Here is a 23975-nt window from a genome sequence, read left to right as displayed (position 1 = left end):
CTCTGAAAGTCTACGCATGCTCAGAGTCTCTCTACATGAGCCTTCTGACACGTGAAGAACACGTGTGGATAGATGCAATGTTAGCCAGGAAGGGTAGTTTAAAAAGACAGAGCTGGCGGCAGGGTAAAGGCTTTGCTATATGCTGGAGCTGTGTGAAGGGGGTGTGAAATGCCAGAAGGGAAACTTCAGCCCATTATATCCTCTCCAGGTCCAAGTCCCGTTCTGGAAGGCAGCTCCAGCCCATTTCCATTCCTCGCTGCCCTACAGTTGCCATCCCACACAGTTTTAGACTGGAGAGGTGAAACTGACAGAGCCTTCAGCTAGGCGAAGATGAAACTAACAAACCCTCTGAGGAGCGATCTCTGCCGGCTCTGTCTTTTAAAACTACGCTTCCTGGCTAATATTGCACCTCCCTACACTTCACAAACACCCACCAAGGCTTCTCATGTAGACAGACTCTCAGAAACACTTCTTTTGTGAAGGCTCTTAACTCCAAGCAGTGTAACTAGGACTGGCTGACATGAAGGTGAGAGGGACTGTGGTTCCAGAACAGAACCTCTGCTTGGCATACAGAAGGTCCCAGGTTCAATCCCTAGCAACTCCAGTTAAAAGGACCGTGCAGTAGGTGATGTGAAAGACCTCTGCCCAAGAACCCGGAGAGGCGCTGCCAATCTCAGTAGACAAAACGAACCTCAAGAGACCGATGGTCTGTCTCAGCATAAGGCTGCTTCATTTGTCTGTGCAAAGACCCCCCAGAATCTTTCCTCCTAGCAAGAGCTGCCATGCAAACTCTACACATGCTCAGAAACACTATGTATTTGTTTCAGGTAGGTAGCCGAGTTGGTCTGCAGTAGAACAGCAGAATTTGAGTCCAGCGGCACCATAGAGATCAACAAGATTATTTCAAGGGTATCAGCTTTTGAGAGTCAAGCTCTCTTAGGGAGCCTGTGCCGGTCTCAAAGAGATGCAGTAAAGGCCCATGGACTATAGACGTTACTTCTATGTACTACTGTCTGTCGCTGTATGATCCTATTGGGCAGTTCCATGTTGTTTAATATGTCAGACTTAGAATTGCGTATGCTCTGTTCAGCATTTCTTTAACTCTGTATTGGATTGAATCTGTGCAAACTTGCATGAGTACACCCTATCACATTGTCATCCACCTCAGTCTCAGCAAGGAAGGTGAAGGGTTGCCAGCTCCAAGTTGATAAATTCCTGGAGATTTGCAGGGGGAGGAGCCTGGAAAGGGGTTGGGGAAGGAAGGGACCTCCGCTGTGTATAATGCCATAGAGTCTAGCCTCCAAAGCTGTCACTTTCTCCAGAGGAACTGATCTCTGTTGGCTGGAGATCAGTTGTAATTCCGGGAGATCTCCAGCCACCACCTGGAGGCTGGCAACCAGGAGACTCAACCCCTTCTTAATCGCTCACCGGACCAGCCCTGGGTTGGCTGTTTGAAGCTGACATGAAGACACTCCCCGCTCCCATCCCGGTTAAGGGCTCTCTGGCCAATTCTACACATGCTCAGAAACTTTGCAAGTCCTCGCGTTCTGCCAGGGGTCAACTTTGAAAGAAGAGATGCCAGCTCCAGGTTGGGAAATTCCTTGAGATTTGGTGGGGGGGGGGGAGTTTGCTGAGGGAAGGGACATCAGCCATAGAGCCCACCCTCCAAAGTAGCCTTTTTCTCCAGGGGAACTCTGGCTTTCTGTGGCCAGGAGAGCAGTTGTAATCCAGGAGATCTCCAGCCACCACCTGGAGGCTGGCAGCCCTGCTTGCAAGCAGCCCCTGGGAACTCTTCCTTTCACCAGGAGCGGAGGGGCAAGGCTCCCCGCGGTGCGCACGAAGCCCCTTCCCCCAAGAGAAGCCCAGGGCGGGCCCCTCTCCGGGCGCAAAGCGCGGGGCTCCCCCCCCCCGCCCCCCTCCCGGCGGCGAGACAAAGGGCGCCCGCCGGGCCAGCCGCACTCACCGTCGGAGCCGACCGAGTCGTAGGCGTCGCGCTGGTGCAACGGCGGGGCGCCGCGGGGCGCGGCGGCGGCGGCGGCGGCGGGCTGGCTGTAGTCCACCCAGCTGAGCCCCTCCAAGTTGTCGTAGTCGGCGCGGGGCTTGTCCTCCACCGGCACCACCGTGAAGTGCGGCATCGGCCCGGCGGGCGGCAGCCAGCGGCGCTGGGGCTTCCCCGGGCCGGAGGCGCGCCGCGCAGGCAGGCTGGCATTCCAGCCGCCTTGGGTCACTTCCTTTCAGCACAGCCGCCGCCCCAACTCCACCCATTCCCGGGCCGGCCAGAGGAGGAGGAGGAGGAGGAGGAGGGGAGAAAGCGCGGAGGAGGCAGCCGGGCGCAATCCGGGGCGGGTCTGCTCCGAAGCGCGCGTCTTTAGGGCTGCACGGAGAGCTGCCATGGGGCGAGGCGTTTCTTTCCCCGAAATTCAGGCATAGCCGTGATCCCCCTTCTTTACTCTTTAGAGCAGAATTCCGCTTTCATTTCTCTTCGAAGAGAAATCCGAACGCCCTTCGGCGCCTTCAGGCCCTGCAGTTATTTCGTGTTACACGCCACACGGTGGCGCTCTAGCAGGAGGGTAGGAAGGCTTGGGAAGACCTGGTTTGCCTCTGAGCATCTGCAGAGTGAATCCTGTATTTTCGCAGAGCTTGACTTCCTGTCTCTCTTTTCTTTGAATTTCTCTTGGATCAAAAGGGAATGGATTGGAAACAGACTCCAAATTCATACAAAGAAGAAAAGGGGTGCTGGATTTCAGGTGGAGGGCCAAGGAAGGTCATGCAGATGGGGAAAAGGAAGAAAATGCTCTTCTTGCTTGGGCAAGGAAGGATTTCTTTCTTCCTTTCCTTTCCTTTCCCTTTCCTTCTTGGAAATTTCCCCACTAAGCCTGAGGCTGGGGAGTTCCCATCCGAGAGTTCTGTCTTTAAAAATAATCAAGGCAAGTAATAACTGGCAACCAAAGTTTATTGGAGGAGCAACTCGAATAAATTGAGGCACTTTGAACCAATTTAGTCAAAGTGCACGCCCAACAAAGTAGGCACCCTCATTTATAGAATTAGAAAAGAAATGGTTCACAAGAACAAAATAGTTTACAAGAAAACTAACCACCTTGAATCAATACATTTCTAAGGCAATAAATTGTAAACGCTGACAATATAAACCACAAAGGAGTAGGGATGTGCGTTTCGGCATTCAGAATGCCGAAAGAATGCCAAAACAAAAGTGTTTCGGCTTCTTTCGGGGAATGCCGAAACGTTTCGGGGAATGCCGAAACGTTTCGGGTAGCCGAAAGAAAAAAGCCGAAACGTTTCGGGATTCTTTCGGCTTTCTTTCGGCTTTTCTATGGGAAAATGCCTCCGTCTTCCAGGACGTCTGGAGGAGGCATTTTCCCACCGAATAAGCCCAAAATTGGTGGGGACCTTCCTCTAACCCTTCTCTAACAACCACCCAAGTTTCAGACAGATTGGACTTTGGGGGGCCATGTTATGGCCCCCCAAAGCAGGTCCCCCCATCCTCCCATAAGAAAGCGAAGGAGCAGCATATTGTTAGCATGCTGCTGCTGATCTTTCTTCATTATTTCCTATGGGGAAAAAATGAAGAGGCAGGCTTCCTTTGCCAGGGGTGGCATTTTGCATGCAAAATGCCCCCCAGCCCTCAGGGGCCCTTCTCCCACCCCTCCTCCCACCCCCCACCAAGGCTCAGCCTGCTCCCACTTGGGGGGGCCATTTCATGGCCTCCCCAAGTAGGTGCTCTAATCTCTACCACTGACAGCTGGGGGAGGCTTGTGTTGCCAGGGGTGGCATTTTGCATGCAAAATGCCCCCCAACCCTCTGGGGCCCTTCTCCCACCCCTCCTCCCACCCCCCACCAAGGCTCAGCCTGCTCCCACTTGGGGGGGCATTTCATGGCCTCCCCAAGTAGGTGCTCTGCTCTCATCTCTACCACTGACAGCTGGGGGACGCTTGTGTTGCCAGGGGTGGCATTTTGCATGCAAAATGCCCCCCAGCCCTCTGGGGCCCTTCTCCCACCCTTCCTCCCACCCCCCACCAAGGCTCAGACTGCTCCCACTTGGGGGGCCATTTCATGGCCTCCCCAAGTAGGTCCTCTCAGCCCCTAAAGTCCACCCCTTACAGCCCCACACAAACCCAATTCCCCCCCAGCTGCCACACACAGACCCAAATCCCCACATTAGCCCCTCACAGACCCAAATCCACCCCCACCTGCCCCACACCCATAACCCCAGGAACAGGCTGGCAAAGGCCAGCCCTCTCCCTTTGTTCCCTATGCTGGGAACTTCTAAACTCTCTTTCCCTAGGCAATTCTGCACAGCCCAGGGGTGCCACAATGGTGGGCACACTTCTGAGTGCCAGCTGGTCCCTGTGAAAGAGCACCTGAACCACAGACACCCTCCCTCAAATTCCCCCACCACCTACAGAGATGGCTGGCCAGCCAGCCCCATTGTTCCCTATGATGGGAACCAACTGCACAACAAAGAATAAAACAAGAACAACACAAAATAAAGTTTTAAAAAAATTATATTCTCCCTTCCAAAGTACAAGTAGGCAAAGCATTATGACACATTACACCAGCAGTCCCCCACACAGAAAAATTAAAACAAAACTCACTTAACATCAGAGAATCACAAAGCATGATTCCTGTCAAAAACACTTTATTTCTTGAACAGCTTTAGGTTACACAGTAGGAGGGCACAACAGGGCATGATAGCAATGTACTGCAAAAAATAATACAACCCACTTCACCGTTTTTGACAGCAATTGTGTTTGTGTGATTCTCTGATGTGAAGTGAGTTGTGTTATTTTTGTGTAGTACACTGCTTTCCTGCTCTGTGGTGCCTTCCTAAAGCAGTTACAGAAATAAAGTGCTTTTGACAGCAATTTTTTGGGGTGATTCTTTAATGTGAAGCGAGTTGTGTTATTTTTGTGTAAGATAGTGCTGCCATGCCCTTTGGTGTTCCCCCCTGCTGTGTAACCTAAAGCTGTTCAAGAAATAAAGTGTTTTTGACAGGAATCATGCTTTGTGATTCTCTGATGTTAAGTGAGTTTTGTTTTAATTTTTCTGTGTGGGGGACTGCTGGTGTAATGTGTCATAATGCTTTGCCTACTTGTACTTTGGAAGGGAGAATATAATTTTTTTAAAACTTTATTTTGTGTTGTTCTTGTTTTATTCTTTGTTGTGCAGTTGGTTCCCATCATAGGGAACAATGGGGCTGGCTGGCCAGCCATCTCTGTAGGTGGTGGGGGAATTTGAGGGAGGGTGTCTGTGGTTCAGGTGCTCTTTCACAGGGACCAGCTGGCACTCAGAAGTGTGCCCACCATTGTGGCACCCCTGGGCTGTGCAGAATTGCCCAGGGAAAGAGAGTTTAGAAGTTCCCAGCATAGGGAACAAAGGGAGAGGGCTGGCCTTTGCCAGCCTGTTCCTGGGGTTATGGGTGTAGGGCAGGTGGGGGTGGATTTGGGTCTGTGAGGGGCTAATGTGGGGATTTGGGTCTGTGTGTGGCAGCTGGGGGGGAATTGGGTTTGTGTGGGGCTGTAAGGGGTGGACTTTAGGGGCTGAGAGGACCTACTTGGGGAGGCCATGAAATGGCCCCCCCAAGTGGGAGCAGTCTGAGCCTTGGTGGGGGGTGGGAGGAAGGGTGGGAGAAGGGCCCCAGAGGGCTGGGGGGCATTTTGCATGCAAAATGCCACCCCTGGCAACACAAGCCTCCCCCAGCTGTCAGTGGTAGAGATGTGAGCAGAGCATCTACTTGGGGAGGCCATGAAATGCCCCCCCAAGTGGGAGCAGGCTGAGCCTTGGTGGGGGGTGGGAGGAGGGGTGGGAGAAGGGCCCCAGAGGGTTGGGGGGCATTTTGCATGCAAAATGCCACCCCTGGCAACACAAGCCTCCCCCAGCTGTCAGTGGTAGAGATGAGAGCAGAGCATCTACTTGGGGAGGCCATGAAATGCCCCCCCAAGTGGGAGCAGGCTGAGCCTTGGTGGGGGGTGGGAGGAGGGGTGGGAGAAGGGCCCCTGAGGGCTGGGGGGCATTTTGCATGCAAAATGCCACCCCTGGCAAAGGAAGCCTGCCTCTTCATTTTTTCCCCATAGGAAATAATGAAGAAAGATCAGCAGCAGCATGCTAACAATATGCTGCTCCTTCGCTTTCTTATGGGAGGATGGGGGGACCTGCTTTGGGGGGCCATAACATGGCCCCCCAAAGTCCAATCTGTCTGAAACTTGGGTGGTTGTTAGAGAAGGGTTAGAGGAAGGTCCCCACCAATTTTGGGCTTATTAGGTGGGAAAATGCCTCCTCCAGACGTCCTGAAAGACGAAGGCATTTTCCCAAAAAAAACCCCCGAAAGAATGCCGAAAGAATGCCGAAAGAATCCCGAATCCCGAATCCCGAAAGAGATTCTTGTTTCGGCTTTCGGCTTTAACGGTAGAGAATCTTGTTTCGGGTAATCCCGAAACAAGAAAGCCGAAAGTTTTTTCCTTGCACACCCCTACAAAGGAGTGATAATGTAACACTTTTCTTTGGCAACTCGTGTTATCTTTGGAAAACCAGAGAGGTAGAAGTGTAGGCTGATAAGGGGGCGCTGAGAAGACAAGGCTAAAATATCCAAGGCTTTTTTGTAGCCGTGTCTGTTGCTAGCAAAAAACACCATCTTGTCCCACTGTCTTTGTCTACGCTGCAAATTCTAACGGAGAGTAAAGTATGAAAGTTGGTAAGAGGGCACACGGAATAGAACAGGAAATACTCACTTTTAGCATTACTTGGACAAATGATTTTCTTATAGGGGATTAAAAATTACATCTTCTCCCCTACAAGAAAATTCCTTAACACTTTCTTTCTTCTCTTGACAATCTGCACATGGTCACAAGTGCTTCTCACACCCATGCTAAGTGAACGGATTACTCTTGGATTTTGTTTCAAACTCTGCAACATCCCCTCCGCCTTGGAGGGAAGCACCTCCTGTTGCGTATATGGATGTTGTGTATATAAATCGGCCTGGTGGATTTACCCTCTGGTGCATCTGATGAAGCGCGGGAAAGCTCACACTGCAATAAGTTTTGTTTTTGAAGCACCTCTTGGATTCTTGTTTCGTTGTGCTCCTGTAGACCGATGATATAACCAAGAAAGTATCATGGAACAAGGCAGAAAAATCAGCAACATAGCTGCGAAAACTACATGAACTTTGAATGTTTATGCTTGAAACTCGCACATTATAAATCTTTGTGGAATTATAGAGTTTCTTATTGCATTGCGCCCTGCACTTTAGAGAATCGGCTATAGCGTTCTGGGTTGAATATCGTCCAATGAGATTTGTTTGCTTGTTGATATTCAGAAGTCCTTGATGTTTACCGAAGTTTATTGTTTACATGCAAATGAGACTCTTGGGATAAATGATATGTAACTGCCATGGATGTTACCATTTGTGTATAAGAACTGGAACTTGGTTATCTAACTTGGCACCCCTGTGTATTGAGTGCAGGGTGGAGCTCCTTGTATTCACTTTTTTTTCCTTTATGAATCAGTACACATAAAAATAAGTTTGTTTGATATTTGATTGTTTATTACTTAGTTAGTTTTTCTCTCTCTCTCCTGTAGACAGAGGCGCCAGTTACCCATGCCTTGTTCTGTGAGTGCACCTGCTCCACGCAGTCAAATATTTATTTATTTAAATATTTATATACTGGTACTCAGGACTTTTTTTCTGGGAAAAGTGGTGGTGGAACTCAGTGGGTTGCCCTTGGAGAAAATAGTCACATGGCTGGTGGCCCCGCCCCCTGATCTCCAGACAGAGGGGAGTTTAGATTGCCCTCCGCACCGCTTGCCGTCTGGAGATCAAGGGGCGGGGCCACCAGCCATGTGACCATTTTTAAGAGGTGCCGGAACTCCGTTCCACCATGTTCCTGCTGAAAAAAAGTCCTGCTGGTACTCCTCATGGTTGAAGACAGCTTACAAATTGTAATTAAAAACACAATTTAAAACTTACAAAATAAAACCCCAAATGAGTCCCTGCAAGGTCAAGCATTGGGCTGGCGTTATGTATCAATTGCATTTTCTCAGTCAATGCTTCCAAGGAGCTTAGAGTGGCATGCATATTTTCCCCTCCTCAGTTTTCCCATACAACAACCCTGTGGGTCAGTTAGGCTAAGAGAAAACAACACCCTGTGAGCTTCCTGGCTGAGTGGGGTCTGGAACCTGGGTTTTCCAGCTCCTTGTCCAACTCTCAAAGGGAGAGGACATTGTTTCCACCTTTCCTACCCATTTCTTAATTCATACCACAGTTTCATCTTGACATGTGGCATTGGAGGCAGGTGGGAGGGTGGAGTTTAGCTATGTACCATGTAAAACATCCAGAGGAGTTAGCCGTGTTAGTCTGTAGTTGCAACATAGTAAAGAGTCCAGTAGCACCTTTCAGACTAACCAACTTTATCGTAGCATAAGCTTTCGAGAACCACAGCTCTCTTCGTCAGATGCATCAAAGAACTGTGGTTCTCGAAAGCTTATGCTACAATAAAGTTGGTTAGTCTTAAAGGTGCTACTGGACTCTTTACTACCATGTCAAACAACGATCCAAAGAAAAGGGTTTCTGAGCATGCACAGAATAATCCTAATTTATTTCTTCCTTTCTGCCTATTGCTTCCCACAAAGGCAGCTGGCAACTAGAGTTAAAACAAAACAGGTTAGGTCTTTCATATGAACTTAGCATCTATATAGCGCTTTCAATATATTCAAAGTCTTTCACCTACATTATAAGCAAGAGGCTTGTGGGCAACTTGAAGACTAACAAGATATTAACTCTTATATTTATGCTATGATAAATACTCGGTCTTTAAAGTTGCCATAATCCTCCTGTCTATCGTTGTTGCGGCAGACTGACATGGCTGCCCTTGTAGAATTATTACAGGACGTTTTTGTGGCTGCTACAGGCTAAAACACCTGTTGGAATTTATTATCTGCATTCTTCAACATTATCAGTATCGTCTGCACATTGCAATCAGGTGGATTGGCCATTAAGGCCACCAGAAAAAAGTCCCAATAGGGCATGACTTGCCCCCCCCCTTCTAGGGCCACCCCCTCACTGGGGCCACCCAGACCCCAAGCGAGAGAGGATAGCAATCTACAGCTGTTGCAAGCCAGCACCCCTTTATTCCTGGGGAAGAAGCGAGTAAGGCATGGGGAAGGAGGTATCTGGCCCAACCTCTCCCTTTCTGAAAAAGGATGAGCCCCGCTTGGACTCACCTGGTGCTATGAGAGGCAGGTACAGCATGGATAAGGGATAGGCCTGTCGCAGCCCCTTTCAAGAGGTGTGTGGCATGGGACTGGCAAGGCTGGCTCAATCTGTTTTTTCTGTTGATGGACGGCCGGCCAGACACGGCCCCAGACAATCTGGCCAGAGCTTTGGAGGCTGTGACGGCATGGTTGAAACAGCAGGCTGAAATTGAACCCAGTGAATACGGAGGTCCTGCAGCTGGGATGGGGGCTGCCAGATGTTGGGATCCAGCTCCCTGCCCTGGATGGGACACCACTGGCAACTTTGCCAGTGGTAAAGAGTCTGGGTGTGTTCCTGGATGCCTCCCTATCGATGGAGGCCCAGGTCACGGCGGTTGCCAAGTCTGCATTTTTCCATCTTTGTCAGATCAGGCAACTTGCCCCCTACCTGACACCCCAGGACCTGGCTACAGTGATCCATGCAACGGTCACCTCCAGGCTAGATTACTGTAACTCACTCTACGCTGGGCTACCCCTGGGCCTGATCCGGAAACTACAACTGGTCCAGAATGCGGCGGCACGGGTCCTGACTGGTATACCTTACCAGTCACACATCACACCTGTCCTGCGCCAGCTGCACTGGCTTCCGGTTGACTTCCGAATCAGGTTCAAAGGGTTGGTTCTTACCTTTAAAGCCCTGAGTGGGTTGGGACCGGCATATCTTCGGGACCGCCTCTCCCTGTATGTTCCCCGGAGATCGCTTCGATCAGCGAATAAATATTTACTTGTGGTCCCTGGCCCTAAGGAAGCCTGCCTCGCTTCAACCAGGGCCAGGGCCTTTTCAGTCCTGGCCCCAGCCTGGTGGAACGCTCTGTCAATGGAAACCCGGGCCCAGCGGGACATATTATCGTTCCGCCGGGCCTGTAAGACAGAGCTGTTCCGCCAGGCGTTCGGTGATTGAAGGGGGCGGTGCCATGTCGGCCTCCCACCTTTGGGATGGGGGAGGGTTCTCCCCACCACTGCACCTTGTTAATTTGTTTTATTATTTGTATATTGATTTTAGTTTTGTTTTTATCGATTTTTAACTGTTCACCGCCCAGAGCCACTGGGGATGGGCGGTATATAAATTGAAAAAATAAAATAAATAAATAAATAAATCTCCCTCCCTCCACTGGGAGGTGGGGCTAGGACATACAGGGCCAGGCCGGAATGGGGACAGGGTCTTTTCCCCCTTTCCAGTCCACCTCTAGTTGCAAGTAGAGGCTAAGTTCATGTCAGAGGAGACCCCAGTCAGGCTGTCCTAAATGTATAGCTCATCCTTAGGTTGTGCTTATGCAGAGGGACAATTCCGTGCTCTGTTGCGATGCAGCAAAGCGATGTACCAATGCAAAAGCATTTGCAGTAGCGATAGTGCTTCCTCCTGCTAACATATTCCCTGCATCCCCTTCTCCCCTGCCACTGGCAGTCTTCGTGCCATTTTTTATCAATCTTTGCAATATCATTATTGTCTTTTAACACTATAGCAATACACCAGCTACTGATCATATCTGGAAACCTCCAGAAGGGAAGTGACAAGTGGAGAGGAAAAGTTGCGGAAAGGAAACCCGTACTTCCATTCCACAGTTTCCCAAATCCAGAGCTACGGAGAACCTGGAAGGATGCGGTAGAGACCATACCTGCCAATTGGGTAGAAAATGGTTGGTAAAATCAGTAAAAGTCAGTTTTTTCATCTTGCTCTTTAATTTGTCAGGTTTTTAAAGAAATGGTCAGTAAAGTCATTATTTCTTTGTGGATGCAATTTGTGTGGGGGGTTGTTTTTGTTACTGCATTTTGGGAGAAACTTCCCCCAAAGTTTCCCAGTGAGATGATAATTTTTAATGAAGCCTCAGTGGTACTTTTAAAATGCTAATTTATCGATAGGCTGAAATTAAATTGACTAATTTGTCAGTTTTTGGCCAGGTTTTTTTGAAATTTTGGTCAGTAAAATCAGTAATTTTTATTCTTTGACTAGTTTTCTCCCTTGGCCAATAGATCACACTTGCCCACATCCACTTCTCACAGAACTGAAGAGTTGACTAGACCGGGTTTTGTATGCAGTTTTCCTCACTAGGTGTGCCAGGTAGGGCTTCAAAGAAACTAGCAATTTCCCCTTGAAAGCAGACCTTTCTGTTACCAAGCCCCCAATGTCTGTCTGTCTATTAGTTCCTCTGAATTCTTAGCACCAGGAACGAATAAGAACAGTTTTCTTTGTGAAGTTCAAAAGCACTTATAAAGCACTCCTCCTTTAAATGCCCCTTTAAGCACCCTGCCGTATCTGCATTTATATTATCTCAAGGGGGACTGGTTTAAAGATCACTTAAGGATTAAGATAAGGAGAATTGTGCCTTGAAAAAGAGGTCCTGGGTAGGCAGAGCTGGGCAAGACCACTGGATAGAGTTTGGCAGGCTACTGTTTGTAGGATGGGGGAACCAGCCAATGCTGTTTTTTAAATCTAGGATTCCCCACAGCCCGTACCCATTATTTTAAATAGCTGTAGCCATGTCACACATTTTACAAGGCCGTTTCTTTCCCAACATCTGCAGGTGAGAAAGTTCAGTGCTTTGAGTGGGGCAGTGTAGCCATGATTTCCATCCTGGGTTCAGCCCTATTTCTGGACAGGATATGCAGAGATTAAACCCCATAAACTAGATTCTTCCTCCATCTTTTACCCCCCCCCCCAAAAGGAACAAGAATTCCCTGTTCTGCAAAACAGGATTAGATCAGAAACAACTGTAGCCTGGTTCTATGTGCATTAATTCAAAAACTCCACCAACTTTGGTAACAGGAGTCACAAGTAAATATACATAGGGTCGCATCCGTAGATAAACCCATGATCCCATTCCCTTAGGTCCCTGGCCTTCTGTTTAAAAGTTTGATACAATATTTATTGGAAAAACCAACACAAGATAGTCACAAAATTCCTTTCCAAGATTGCATCCTATTCACACAGGCGTGCATGTACGTACACACGCAAAGAGTAGCTCTAGTCCATAAAATCTTACACCGGTATAAAATTTTGTTTGTCTTTGAGGTGCCACAATACTTCTGTTTATTCAAGATCCCTTACGTCCCCTACCGATTACAGGTTGATAGGCTAAGTGGGGTGGGGTGGAAATCAAAGCAAGTTGTTCAAGGAATTCCTTTGAACTGCTGGGAGACAAGAGCAGCTTGATAAGCTAGACAGGTTCTTCTCAGCAATGTTGATAAGAAAGCTGAGAAGGAGATTCTTAGAATGAAATGAAAGCTTTTGTTTGAGTTTTACAGGCTGGGTGCAGAGTTTCGCTCAATGGCTTTAGAACCAGAAATGTTAACAGGTAGGATCAAACACCCAGGACACCGGTGAAGGAAGAAAGACCTGGGGAGAAGAAACTGAAGCAAATCTCACCAAAATCAATACAAGTTAAAGCCCTTCACTGTCTTACATGTTGCTGATTTTAACCTAATGTCCAAGACCTGAAATCCCTGATTTTTCTCAGTCTATTTTTATCTCGGTTTCTCTTGTGGAGTTCATAATGCCTGCAACAAACCACCAGGTAGGATTTGCCAAATTCCAGGGATGCTTGAGCTACTGCTAGTATGGAACACGAACTGTTTGCCAGTCATGAACAGAAAGCCAAATTTTCCTCATATTGGTTGGCAATTTGTGAACAGTTCAGGCTCATTTGTTGAATTCCTTTTCATGTATTAAGGCAGTATGCTGCAACGGGTGGTGTTTTGCACATCGTTATTCTCAGAGAGCGTGACTAGTATCCTATTTTTCCCTGTCTCCCACAGATCTATTGTAACCAGATGCCACCTAGCAGCCAATCATATAAAAAGCCATGTGCAAATCAATCAGGCAGCCAGTGATTATAAACAAGCACTGTGTTTTTAAAAAAATCTTACTATTTTGTGTTTGTTGAATTCTTTGTTACCAACTTTATTTCATGCATGAGCATTTTCACACAACCTTAAGAGAAAGGTTGTTCCCCCCATGTTATTTAATTACCTGACATAACCAATAATGACTCATTGGGTAGGATTGGCCTTGCCAAATGTGCAGATATCAGAGTCTCCATGGGGCAAAGAAATGAAACTCCATCACAGTGCACAGCTGTTTGACAACTGTTAGAGGTGAATGGTGGACAGGCAAATAGATTGATGCATCAGATGAGAGCTAGTTTGGTGTAGTGGTTAAGAGCAGCGGGACTCTAATCTGGAGAACAGAGTTTGATTCCCCACTCCTCCACTTGAAGCTATCGGGGTGACTTGGGTCAGTCACAGCTCTCTCAGCCCCACCCACCTCACAGGGTGATTGTTGTTGTGGAGATAATAATGACATACTTTGTAAACCTCTCTGAGTGGGCAATAAGCTGTCCTGAAGGGCGGTATATAAATCGAATGTTGTTGTTGTTATTGCTCATGTGTGATTACAGTTGTTGAAAGCAACATTTTTGCCTGTCGGGTGTGTTGCTGAAGACTTTGTGGTTTCCCTACCAAATTTATCTTCCACCACAGTTCCACATCAGAGATTCCTCCTGGAATATCTTTTGGCCTTGCACAATTGAATGGTGACCTGCAGAAAGAAGCGTGCGGAAAGCGTAACTAAGCACTTTTTTGGGTAGTCTGTCTTTCGGTTGGCTAAGGGCAAATCCAGGCATTTGGAAAGTTTTTGCTGCTGTTTTCATACAGCTTGACCAGATGCATGAAAGTAGCTTACAATATTGTTCTCCCCTCCTCCATTTTACGTTCACAGCCACTCTGTGAAGCAGATCAAGCTGAGAGCGGGACCACAAATGACGCCTGACACAGGTTGGACACTTTTCAGCTTCCCTCAAGTTTTGATGGGAAATGTAGGCATCCCGGTCTTGCAGCTTGACTCTCTGACTGCTGTCCAATGGACTTTTCAACTGTCACTTGTCCAACATTCCGCCAAGCTGCCTACATTTCCCATCAAAACTTGAGGGAAGCTGGCAAGTGTCCAGCCTGTGTCAGGTGTCACTTGTGGTCCCGCTCTCAGACAAAGTAACTAGCCCAGGTTCACCCAGTGAGCTTCCATGGCAGAGTGGGAATTCGAACCTGGTACTGCCAGATCTTGCATCAACGCTGTAACCGCTACAGGCCAAGCTAGAAGTGACGAATTACACTTGAATGGCAAGTGAACAGACTCACCTGTATTCTTCCCTGTTCACTTGTGCTCCACTTGCACTCCACCATAGTGATCGAGTGGAGCACAAGTGAACAGGGAGGGATACAGGTGAGTCTGTACACTTGCCATTCAAGTGTAATTTGTCACTTCTAGTTTGGCCCAAAATCATGCGGATCTCTTTCTTGCCATTCCAGGACAGCCCAGTTAATATTGTTTTACAGTATTCCTTTTGTTCAGCTAGGCCGCCTAGTTGGGACTGTTTCCTGTGGCTAATTAAGATGCTCCATGGATCCCCACACATAGGGATGCCGACTCTGACTTAGGAAATTCCTGGAGAATTGGGGGCAATGCCTGGGGAAAGCAGAGTTTGGGGAGAAAGTTCGGGGATGTATGATGCCGTACAGCGGAGGTCGCCAATCTTTTTGAGTCTGTGGGTACCTTTGGAATTCTGTCACAACATGGTGGGCAAAATACAAAATGGTTGCCACCGGTGGTGAAGCCAGACATAAAATTGTTGCCGTAGGTGGCAGAGACAACCACAGAACACTAAAGAGTGAGGTTATGTATAACTAATAGTGACTTTTCAATACTTCAGACAGAAGCTCTGCTTAACAGGGTCCGTTTCCACACTGCTTACCTTGTTCCGGAAAACAGTGAAATCTTGCGCAAAATCTTGCAAGAAGATGCTGTAATCACGCGAAGTCTCGCAAGAAGATGCTGTTATCGCACGAGAAGATACGATAACAGCGTCTTTGCGCATGATTTCGTGCGAGATTTCTCTGATTTCCGGAACAAGGTAAGCAGTGTGGAAATGGCCAAGATGCCTTTTAAAATGAACATACTGTTTAAAAAGATTTTCTAACACACAGCTTATCTTCTATCACACAGTTAAGATCCTTGTGCTGCGGGGGCAGCTGCTGCCAAAGCAATGCTTTTTTGAATCTGCACAGCCAATCAGAAGCCCTGCTGGGCAAAAGCTGGCACTGCTAACTTTCTAAAAACATTTGGCGGGCGCCGAGAAAGGTGAAGATGGGACCCGTAGCATCGGCAGGCAGCACACTGGGGACTCTGACAGAGAATTCATCTTCCAAAGCTGCCATGTCGTCTAGGGGAATTTATATCTGTAGTCCGGAGATCAGGGGGAATTCTTGAAGAATTCCGGGACCCATCTTCACATTTGGTAATCCTAACCAGAGACCTCTTACCTCTAGTAGAGGCTGTGTCAAGGAATCCCAGTATAGCTTTAGTCTCTTGTGATCATCTCATTGGCTGTGCAGTGACAGATTGGAAGGTATCCATGCTCTTTGGGCCTCCTTTTTCCGAATGTTGCTGGATGAGTCCCGCATAGAAGCTTTTGTTTCAGTCATTCTTGTGGCACACAGTTTAGCATTTTCAGACTTCCTGGTTGCTTTTCATATTATTTTTTCTTGGCTTCCCAAGCAGTTTTGCACAACGGAAAGCTCCGATGAGCTGTTTGAAAATGTTCGTGTTCGCTCCAAATTTGCCCTTTGGAACCAATCTGCATGCATTTCCCGTACATAAATACTTCCCCTTCCCACACATGAACTTCCCAGAATTGTGTCTTTTGTGTTTGTTTCTTGGTAAGTGATGAATCTGAACCCTTGATAGATGTGATTTAATTTGCTGATGGGAAAAAGGTAATGGAACTTTGAAATTATATTGTTACTGGAACATAATCTTGTCGATTAGAGTTACACAACTTACAATATTCATCTGATATGACCAATACCTTTGGAGAGCCACTGTCTATCAGAGTGCAGCATTAAACTACTTGAGAGGAAACCAGTCTTTTTGAGCAAGTGAGTACTTTAGGATTTTGAGAAGAGGTAGTGAGTTTACCACAAAATGGCTGCTATGGGAGGACAAGGCAAGCCACAAAATAGCTGCCAAAGGAGTTGGGCCAATCACAGAATATTAGTAATAGGGTTGCCAGCCTCCAGGTGGTGGCTGGAGATCTCTCAGAATTACAGCTGATCTCCAGGTCATAGAATTCAGTTCCCCTGGAGAAAACTGAATTGGCAGTGTGAACTCTATGACATTATACCCAGCTGAGGTCCCTTCCCTCCTCAAACCCCATGTCTCCAGGCTCCACTCCCAAAATCTCCAGGAATTTTCCAACCTTGATCTGGGAACCCTAGTCGAAAAGTTCCGAGCCAAACATTCTCCGAATGATACAGGCAGCAGTTTTGGAATGGTTGCTCTGTACAGACCCGATACGATGCATCTTGAGCTTTTCTGGAATACCTCCCATTGTTCCAATGAGGTGGAGGAAAGCCAAGTTTGGTTCTCTCCTTTCTGCCTATGTGGACACGAAAGTGAAACATGTATGTTATGTACGAGTTACCTCATGAGGGCTAGAAATATAATTGGTTTTTTTAAAACCTGCGAACTTGACCTTAGGCTTTGCAAAAAAATATTCTGCAGTCCACTGGTTGCATCATGCTGGAGAGAAGCCTAGAATGTGAGGCTGTCTGGGAAGGAACTGATGTCATGGACCAACCTGGCCCAGTGGAGCAGAGAGACTCAGAGGACTCTTCTGAGGAAGAGGCAGCTGGTGAACCTGACCCAGATCCACAGCCAGTGGCAGAGGCACTGCAGGAGGAGGCAGGCCCTGAAGGCTCAGATACTGATCCACAGCCAGGTCCCAGCACATCAGTTCCTCAGCTTCCCGGCCCTGGGCTGGCAACAGAAAGCCAGGTGCAGGCCAGCTCTCCCCCTTCCTCACCAGAGCCTTGGGAGCGCTGCCAGAGGAGGGCTAGAAGAGCCCTCCAAGCCAGAAGGCGCAGTGCCAGGCTAGCAGCACAGCACCGGCCCAGCATCATTAGTGATAATGATGAGTGCTCGCAGGAGCAGGACTGAGACAGCTGGCAGGCGCGTGCTATAGCACAAGCAGCTGAGCACTGGAGCTTAAAAGCAGCCGAAGAGGGAGTGGCTGTGTGGAAGCAACGAGTCCGCTCACTACTGACCTTGCTGCTGTGTTTGGAACTGATTCGCTTGTCCCTGACCTTGGCCTGTTCCCGTGGATGTGTTTCTGGAAGCCCCCTTTGGACTTGAAGCCGTGAGTGTGCCCAGTTGGTGCCTGAACCTTGGAGCTGGGTGCTGCCCTGCTCGGACAACTTGGGAGTTATCCCTTGCCTGCTGCCAGTGTGAGTCTGCATCGGGACAACTATCTTTAAGCAACTTCAAAAAGCATCATGCCCGTTTGACACATTTCCTGGTCTTGAAGGTTGTTTTCCAGCTTTCAGGGGGATCGGCGGAGTTCCCAGGTGCCTGCCAGTGGTGGGCAAACTCCCAGGGATTTGCCTCCTTGTCTGCCGATTGCCCAACGATCGACGGGAGAGGGCAAGCTCATGGAGGAGAAGCGACATCACTTCCGGAAGTGACAGCATTGCACCACCCATGGGAGCGTGCCTGCACTTCGTTTGCGGCTGATTTGGGTCCCAAACGGGCTGAATTGACCCTCTGCAGAGTGCTGGAGTGCTCACGTGGGTTGCATGGTGATGTCACTTCCGGAAGTGACGTCATCACGGCAGCTTCGGGGTGCGTGCATGAAAGAGGACCTTGTGCAGCGCACAAGGTAAATGTCAGGGACTCCACCCTTCCGATGGGAGGTGAGGGGTACCTGGTAACTCTAGGGATAGTTCTGCCAATGGAGACAGATAACCCCACAACTTATGATGAAAGCAGAACAGCGAAGAAGAGGAAAAGCAGAAATGTGAAAGGACATATTTGCAGCATGAAGAGCTAAATCATTCTCACTTAGATTGAAAAGGGGGATTTGGGGGGCAGGGGATGGAAGAGGCCCTACTGGGAACACCTTAGCCAACAAGACTTTTTAAAGTTTATTTAACATACAAGCCAAATTAATGAGCCACCTGTGGAAAAAGCCAGAACAGATTACGTCCCCATGTGCGTGGAAAGACTTCTAACAAAGGGCAGAGGAGAACCCAAAATGGACAACTGAGGGCCAAGCTACAAGTGACGAATGACACTTGAACGGCACGTGGATCGAGTGGAGGGCAAGTGAACAGGGAGAAATACACTTGCTGTTCAAGTGTCATTCGTCACTTGTAGCTTGGCCCTAAGTCCTGAGATGCTGGTAGCACCACTGGGTCTGCTTGCTCCAAGAGTGTCTGGCCATGCACAACCCTTGTACCCCACACACATTTTGTTTGTTGTCACACCAACATCTTCACAGGTAGATGTTACATTTTTTCAACACTTAGGCCAAAAGATCACCAATTACTGCAAACCAATTTTAAGATTACCAGGTTTGTAGGGCTAGTCAATTATAAATCAGGTTTGACTGAATGTGAACATCACTCCGAATGGTTAAGGTTCTTTAGCCCATTGCTATCGGACTGTGTCATATTAATTATTTCTGCAGGTAGCCATAGATTTCATAGAAAAACCCAAAGGGAAAAAAATTAGCTTTGAAGTATTTCTATCTCTCACAACTTGTGACTTTTTCTTTAGAAGGGAAACAGCGGGCAAGACTTTAGCACTGATCAAAACATTAAGAGCTTCCAGTGGGCAGATTAAAATTCCTTTGTGGATTGGATCCAACCCATTGCTGCTGGCTGGCCAAACTGAGCCAAGAAAAGTCTTTGTTAAGACTGATTCAAAAATTAGAATGCTTGACTTCATTGTGAGCGCAAAGAGACATTTTCAAAAATCACATTTATTGGTAGAGTTGCCAGGCCCCCTCAGTCTCCCAGCGGGAGATTGGGGCCTGGCTCTTACCTGGGGGGGGGGGCGCCCTTTTTGGAGTGGATTGAGCCCGTTTTGATGCAGATCGGGTCCGTTGTGGGCCCTTGCGGAACGCAGGAATGCTCCCGCGCTCCACAGGGGCCCTGATCCAGGCCAAAACAGGCCTGATCCTGGCGGCAGCTGTGCGCAGGGGCACGCATTACCGCAGGGGGCGCCAATGGAAGGTGCGCCCCCCCCCACTGGCCAGGTAAGTAGGGGCGGGGCTGGGAGGGTGGGGGTGGGGAATCCCCTGCCCCCACCGGGGGTCTGGCAGCCCAATTTATTGGATTGTTTATTTCTAAGGTTGGCACAGGAAAAGCAAAAGATGAGTCTGAAATATTGTTTGTACTTCGGTTAATGAAGTTACTCTTATCTTTTCTCCTGCTACTCCTCCTGAAGCTTATTTAGAAATTCAGTAGTATGGGATGCCTGCACATCGCTGAGTTTCTGGTCTTCTTGAGGAAAGTTATTCAGAGGCCCAGAAAATAGAGGAAGAGCACAGTGCACAGTACACATCAGTATGACTGAGTGTGAAGTGTTATAATGTCTAATCTATCAAAGTGTTTCCACGTGCAGGCATCCCTGTGAAACAAGAAATTCCTTGTTTTCTGCTCTCCAGGCTCAGCATTTGCAGCATGCAGGGAATAGTTCGTAAAATCAACAAAGGCATTTCCTGTAGGGTGGTAGAGACTTACCCAAACAGCATCCCAGAAAGCTGCAGTATCATTTCTGGGTATGTAATGGAAAGTGACATCATCACATTATGAAACTCTCTAGGATTTCCCCAAATCTCTATGATAAAAACCATAGAGTTAGGGGGGAATACTAGAGCGTCCTGCTGATGTGGCTTCTGGTTACAAGGCTGGAAGTTTTGTTGTGTGTGAGAGGGATGCCATTTTGGCTCCCCCCTCTCTCTCTCTCTCTCTCACACACACACACACACACACACCGTCCTATTGAGTAACGGGGAGTTCAAAGCGGACAGAGGGTGATTGCTCGTTAAAGCAACTTAGCATCGAGCCCTGAGATCTCCCAAGCCTTTGGAGATTTGGTGAAGAGATGCAGCAACCTGACTGCCCGAACTCCCTGCGTTAAATAGCATGCACAGAAAGCCAGCAGGATACTTCCATACAGTGAGACTTCTCCATACTGCCTTGATTGTTGCTGTGGATGCAAACGCATACACATGAGTGTGGGAGCTCCCACACATTCGAGTTTTTAGTGCACTTTTTTCTGGCTTTAAAAAAATCGAATCAAACCAATGTCAGCTTTGGGCCAATGGTGAGTCTCTCAGCTTTACCTGTCTCACAGGGCTGTTTTGAGAATCAAATGGTGGAGGGGAGAATGATGCTGTAAGCTGCTTTGTGTCCCCTTACGGGACAAAAGCAGGGTATAAGTATCAAAATAAATTCACAGCATTTAGTAATGATTGCAAAATTAGATATTAATAGACATGTTGCCAAAGTCACAACCGACTCATAGCAACCCCCATGCAAGAGGCGAGCAGAGATGGCATGCCATTGTTTCCTCTGATTAGCAATCCTCGTCTTCCTAGGTAGTCTGCCATCTAAGTACGGTCTGTGGCCAACTCTGCTTAGCTCCCAAGCTCCATCAAGCTCAGGCTAAGCCAAGGAGATTAAGTCTGCTCTGGCACGTTGAAAAATCAGTCACAAATTATAAATGTGACACAGGAAAGCCTTTTTGAAAATTGCAAACACACCCGTGAGAAGTCCAAGGTTTGCAAATTGTAACAGGAAACGTGTTGATCATAACACAAAATGCAAAAAACCAGTGTTATGGCACAATTGTGATGCGCTTTGACATTCGGTAGGACAGTGGGGCCAGGCTATTTCATAACAACTTAAGCAGGAACATAAGATCCAGAACTTGCACAGATCCTGCAATCGATATTGGATAGCAAATGTGGTAATTTCTCCACTGAGTTGTTGCTTTATAAAATCATCCCTTTTCCAGGGGCTGCAAAGCGTTACTCAAATCTCCAAAAGCTTTGGGAGATCTCAAGGTTTGGTGCTGAATCACTAATGGAGGGACATCATTGGACAAAGACTTCCCAAAGTAAGCAAAGAAAGCAACACCATTTCTTATAGAAAAGAGGAATAAAACAGCCAGTCCCCCCTCAGAAACTTTTAATGGCCAAAGATCTGCAGCTCTATTGTTACCACTGAAGATCTTTTGCATTGGCAAATAATTTAGAGTGGCCAGAGCTGAGTAATTATTCAGGTTCCCTTTTCTACCAAATCATGCTTATTTTTTTTACTTTGTGTCTGGGTTTTCCGTATGTCTAGGGCTGCCAAGCCCTCATTGGAGGTAAGGGATTCCCTGCCTCCAAATATGTCACAACAAGCATGATGACATCACTTCTGGGGAAAGCCCAGAAGAGAGAGATCTCTAACAATTGCTAGAAACTGTGGTTTTACCACAGAGTTTCCAATGGTTCCCACTTCCCAGAGCTATCTGCCACCACTTCCAGGTTTCCCCCAGAAATGACATCATCATACTTGTGATCAGGGTTTTTTTTCTGGGAAAAGAGGTGGTGGAACTCAGTAGGTTGCCCTCGGAGAAAATGGTCACATGGCTGGTGGCCCTGCCCCCTGATCTCCAGACAGAGGGGAGTTTAGAGTGAGGGCAATCTAAACTCCCCTCTGTCTGGAGATCATGGGGCGGGGCCACCAGCCATGTGACCATTTTCAAGAGGATCCGGAACTCCATTCCACCACGTTCCAGCTGAAAAAAAGCCCTGCTTGTGATGCCACCATTCCATCATTTCACCTCACACCAGTTGCTACACTGGGCTAGGCTCAGCAACCCTACTTATGCCTCCCTTCTCCCAGGGATGGCAACAACCTGGGGAAAAAATCTGCCCCCTTAATAGAGGCTTAATGGCCTGTAAATTACCAGGTGATTTTATTTACCTCCATGCTATGAAAAGCATATTCACATTTCCACACATGAAGCCTCTATTAAAGGGCAGGGCATTTCTTCTCCAGGTTATCAGCCACCTGACTTCCTCCTCTCCTTGCTCCCCTTTTGCTGGGTGGGAGGAGCTTCTGGCCTCTGAGAGCATGCCAATGGGACCGTGTCATTTCAGTCCCACCCATGCTACTTTCAATTAGAATTAATCACGTCAGGGAGCCATACAAGAGCCACGAGTGGTGTGATTTGGTATTGCAGTATCATTAATAGTTGCAAAAAAGCAGTTCTCTTATTCATGGTGCATTTATATGTAGCGAAAGTAGGGTGCTTTGTTTTAGGAGATACAACATCTTATCCTTTGGATCCCTTGGTCTTTCACCTCTTCTTGGCAGTCTGTTCCTAGGACATGGCTCTAATCAATTCTGCAATGTTTTAAATGCGCTGGGCGGGGGGCGGGTGGGGCGGAGAGACGTGGAAAATATCGCAAGCTCCAGTGGGGTAGCCACGTTAGTCTGTTGCAGCAAACCCAAAATGTCATCTTGTGGCCCCTTAAAGGCCATCGTCACCAGTATAAAATTTTGTGGATTAGAAGCCTTGATTAGATTTGAATTGTACATAATTGCAGTTCACCCTATAATTCCTGTATTCCAGAAATTGTTTTAGTGATCATTGATGGAGCTCTCTAAAGGTTGATGCAGAAAAAAAATGGGAAGATATATTTCAAGAACTAGATCTGATGGGTTACTGTATGTGATGCCTCTTCTGTTGCGAGATCATCTTGTGAGGTCACCTTTAAGGTGTCACCTAGTTCCTTTTTTACTATGTCTGATATGAATTTTATAGAACCATACCCCAAAGAACGTAGATCCATTGCAAGTTTGAGCACCTTTCAAAAGTATTGGAAAACTTTTCTATATGGGTTAGATTTTCAATAGCCATTCGAGTTAGCATGCAGTTCTTTTAGATCTATCATATTTTAATTCTATTCTGCGGTTTTAATTTTTCTACTAAGAACAACTTCTGAGGAAGGTCTACTACAAAACAGACTGCATCCAGATGCTTGTCTTGCGATTCTATACCAATGCTATAACTAAATTTTATCTGTATAACTTTTTATCCTTTTATTATAACCATCCTGTAATTTGTACCAGCCTGTTTTTATGCTATTATGCCATTAAAGGCCATTTGGATTTGGATTTTAGAAACTGTTCCACAATATCACAAGGACGGGACTAATTCAAATTTGTGATATAGGATCACATTATTGTTGTAATTTTCTGACGTTTATGTAAGGAATATATGCAGTTTTATTGATTACAATATATAGTAGCTGTAAATCACAGGGGTTGTTTGTCTGCTTTTTAAAAAAAAATCTTTAGCAATTGTCATGAGCCTTTTGTGTACATAAAACACATTGTTTTCATTTACCCAAGGCCAGCAGAGGGCAGTGATGTCTTGAGCATGCTGGGCCGTCGTCACACGGGCATCTCTTCTGTTAAATTTACAGCATATAGCGTCCTACCTGTTATCGGCACAGTAACGTTTCTTTGGGTCACCTAACGGCTCTTTGCGCCACCAGCTGTCCACACCGAAGCACTCTGTTCTGTTCTCTCTAACCGCGCAGAAGCAGCTCCCCCCCTTTTTTTTATTATTCTGGCGTTTAATTCCGGAATAACAGCATATAAACATTCCGTTAGAGCAAAACATTACGACCCTTTTGTTTTTCCAACTTTGAAATTATATAAATAGCCCTTTGCCCGCAGAAAACTCCCTGTCTGACGTGATCCCCATCGCTGAAGACTCTGCCATGGCGACTGAGTCATTTTTACTTCAGCAGAAAGTTTGCATTGTGTTATGGCGTTATGGCGTTATAAGGTCATAATAAAATTTAAAAAAGGGG

At 47.3% G+C, this 23975-nt stretch overlaps 1 protein-coding gene across 1 annotated transcript in view; it reads right to left on the bottom strand.

Annotated features, from left to right (window-relative positions):
* SLC12A4 (solute carrier family 12 member 4) overlaps positions 1 to 2227 on the bottom strand; it is an 83321-nt gene extending 81094 nt beyond the window's left edge. Inside the window, exon 1 of the mRNA XM_055000679.1 lies at positions 1964 to 2227. Coding sequence (XP_054856654.1) covers positions 1964 to 2135 — 172 coding nt within the window. The 5' untranslated portion in view covers positions 2136 to 2227. The remainder of the gene's footprint in view (positions 1 to 1963) is intronic.
* Positions 2228 to 23975: the final 21748 nt, after the last annotated feature.

Source organism: Eublepharis macularius, chromosome 16 (genome assembly GCF_028583425.1).
Source record: "Eublepharis macularius isolate TG4126 chromosome 16, MPM_Emac_v1.0, whole genome shotgun sequence".
Taxonomy (NCBI): Eukaryota; Metazoa; Chordata; class Lepidosauria; order Squamata; family Eublepharidae; genus Eublepharis; species Eublepharis macularius.
The sequence above is the reverse complement of the archived record's forward strand: the minus strand, read 5'-3'. Positions and strand labels throughout refer to the sequence as shown.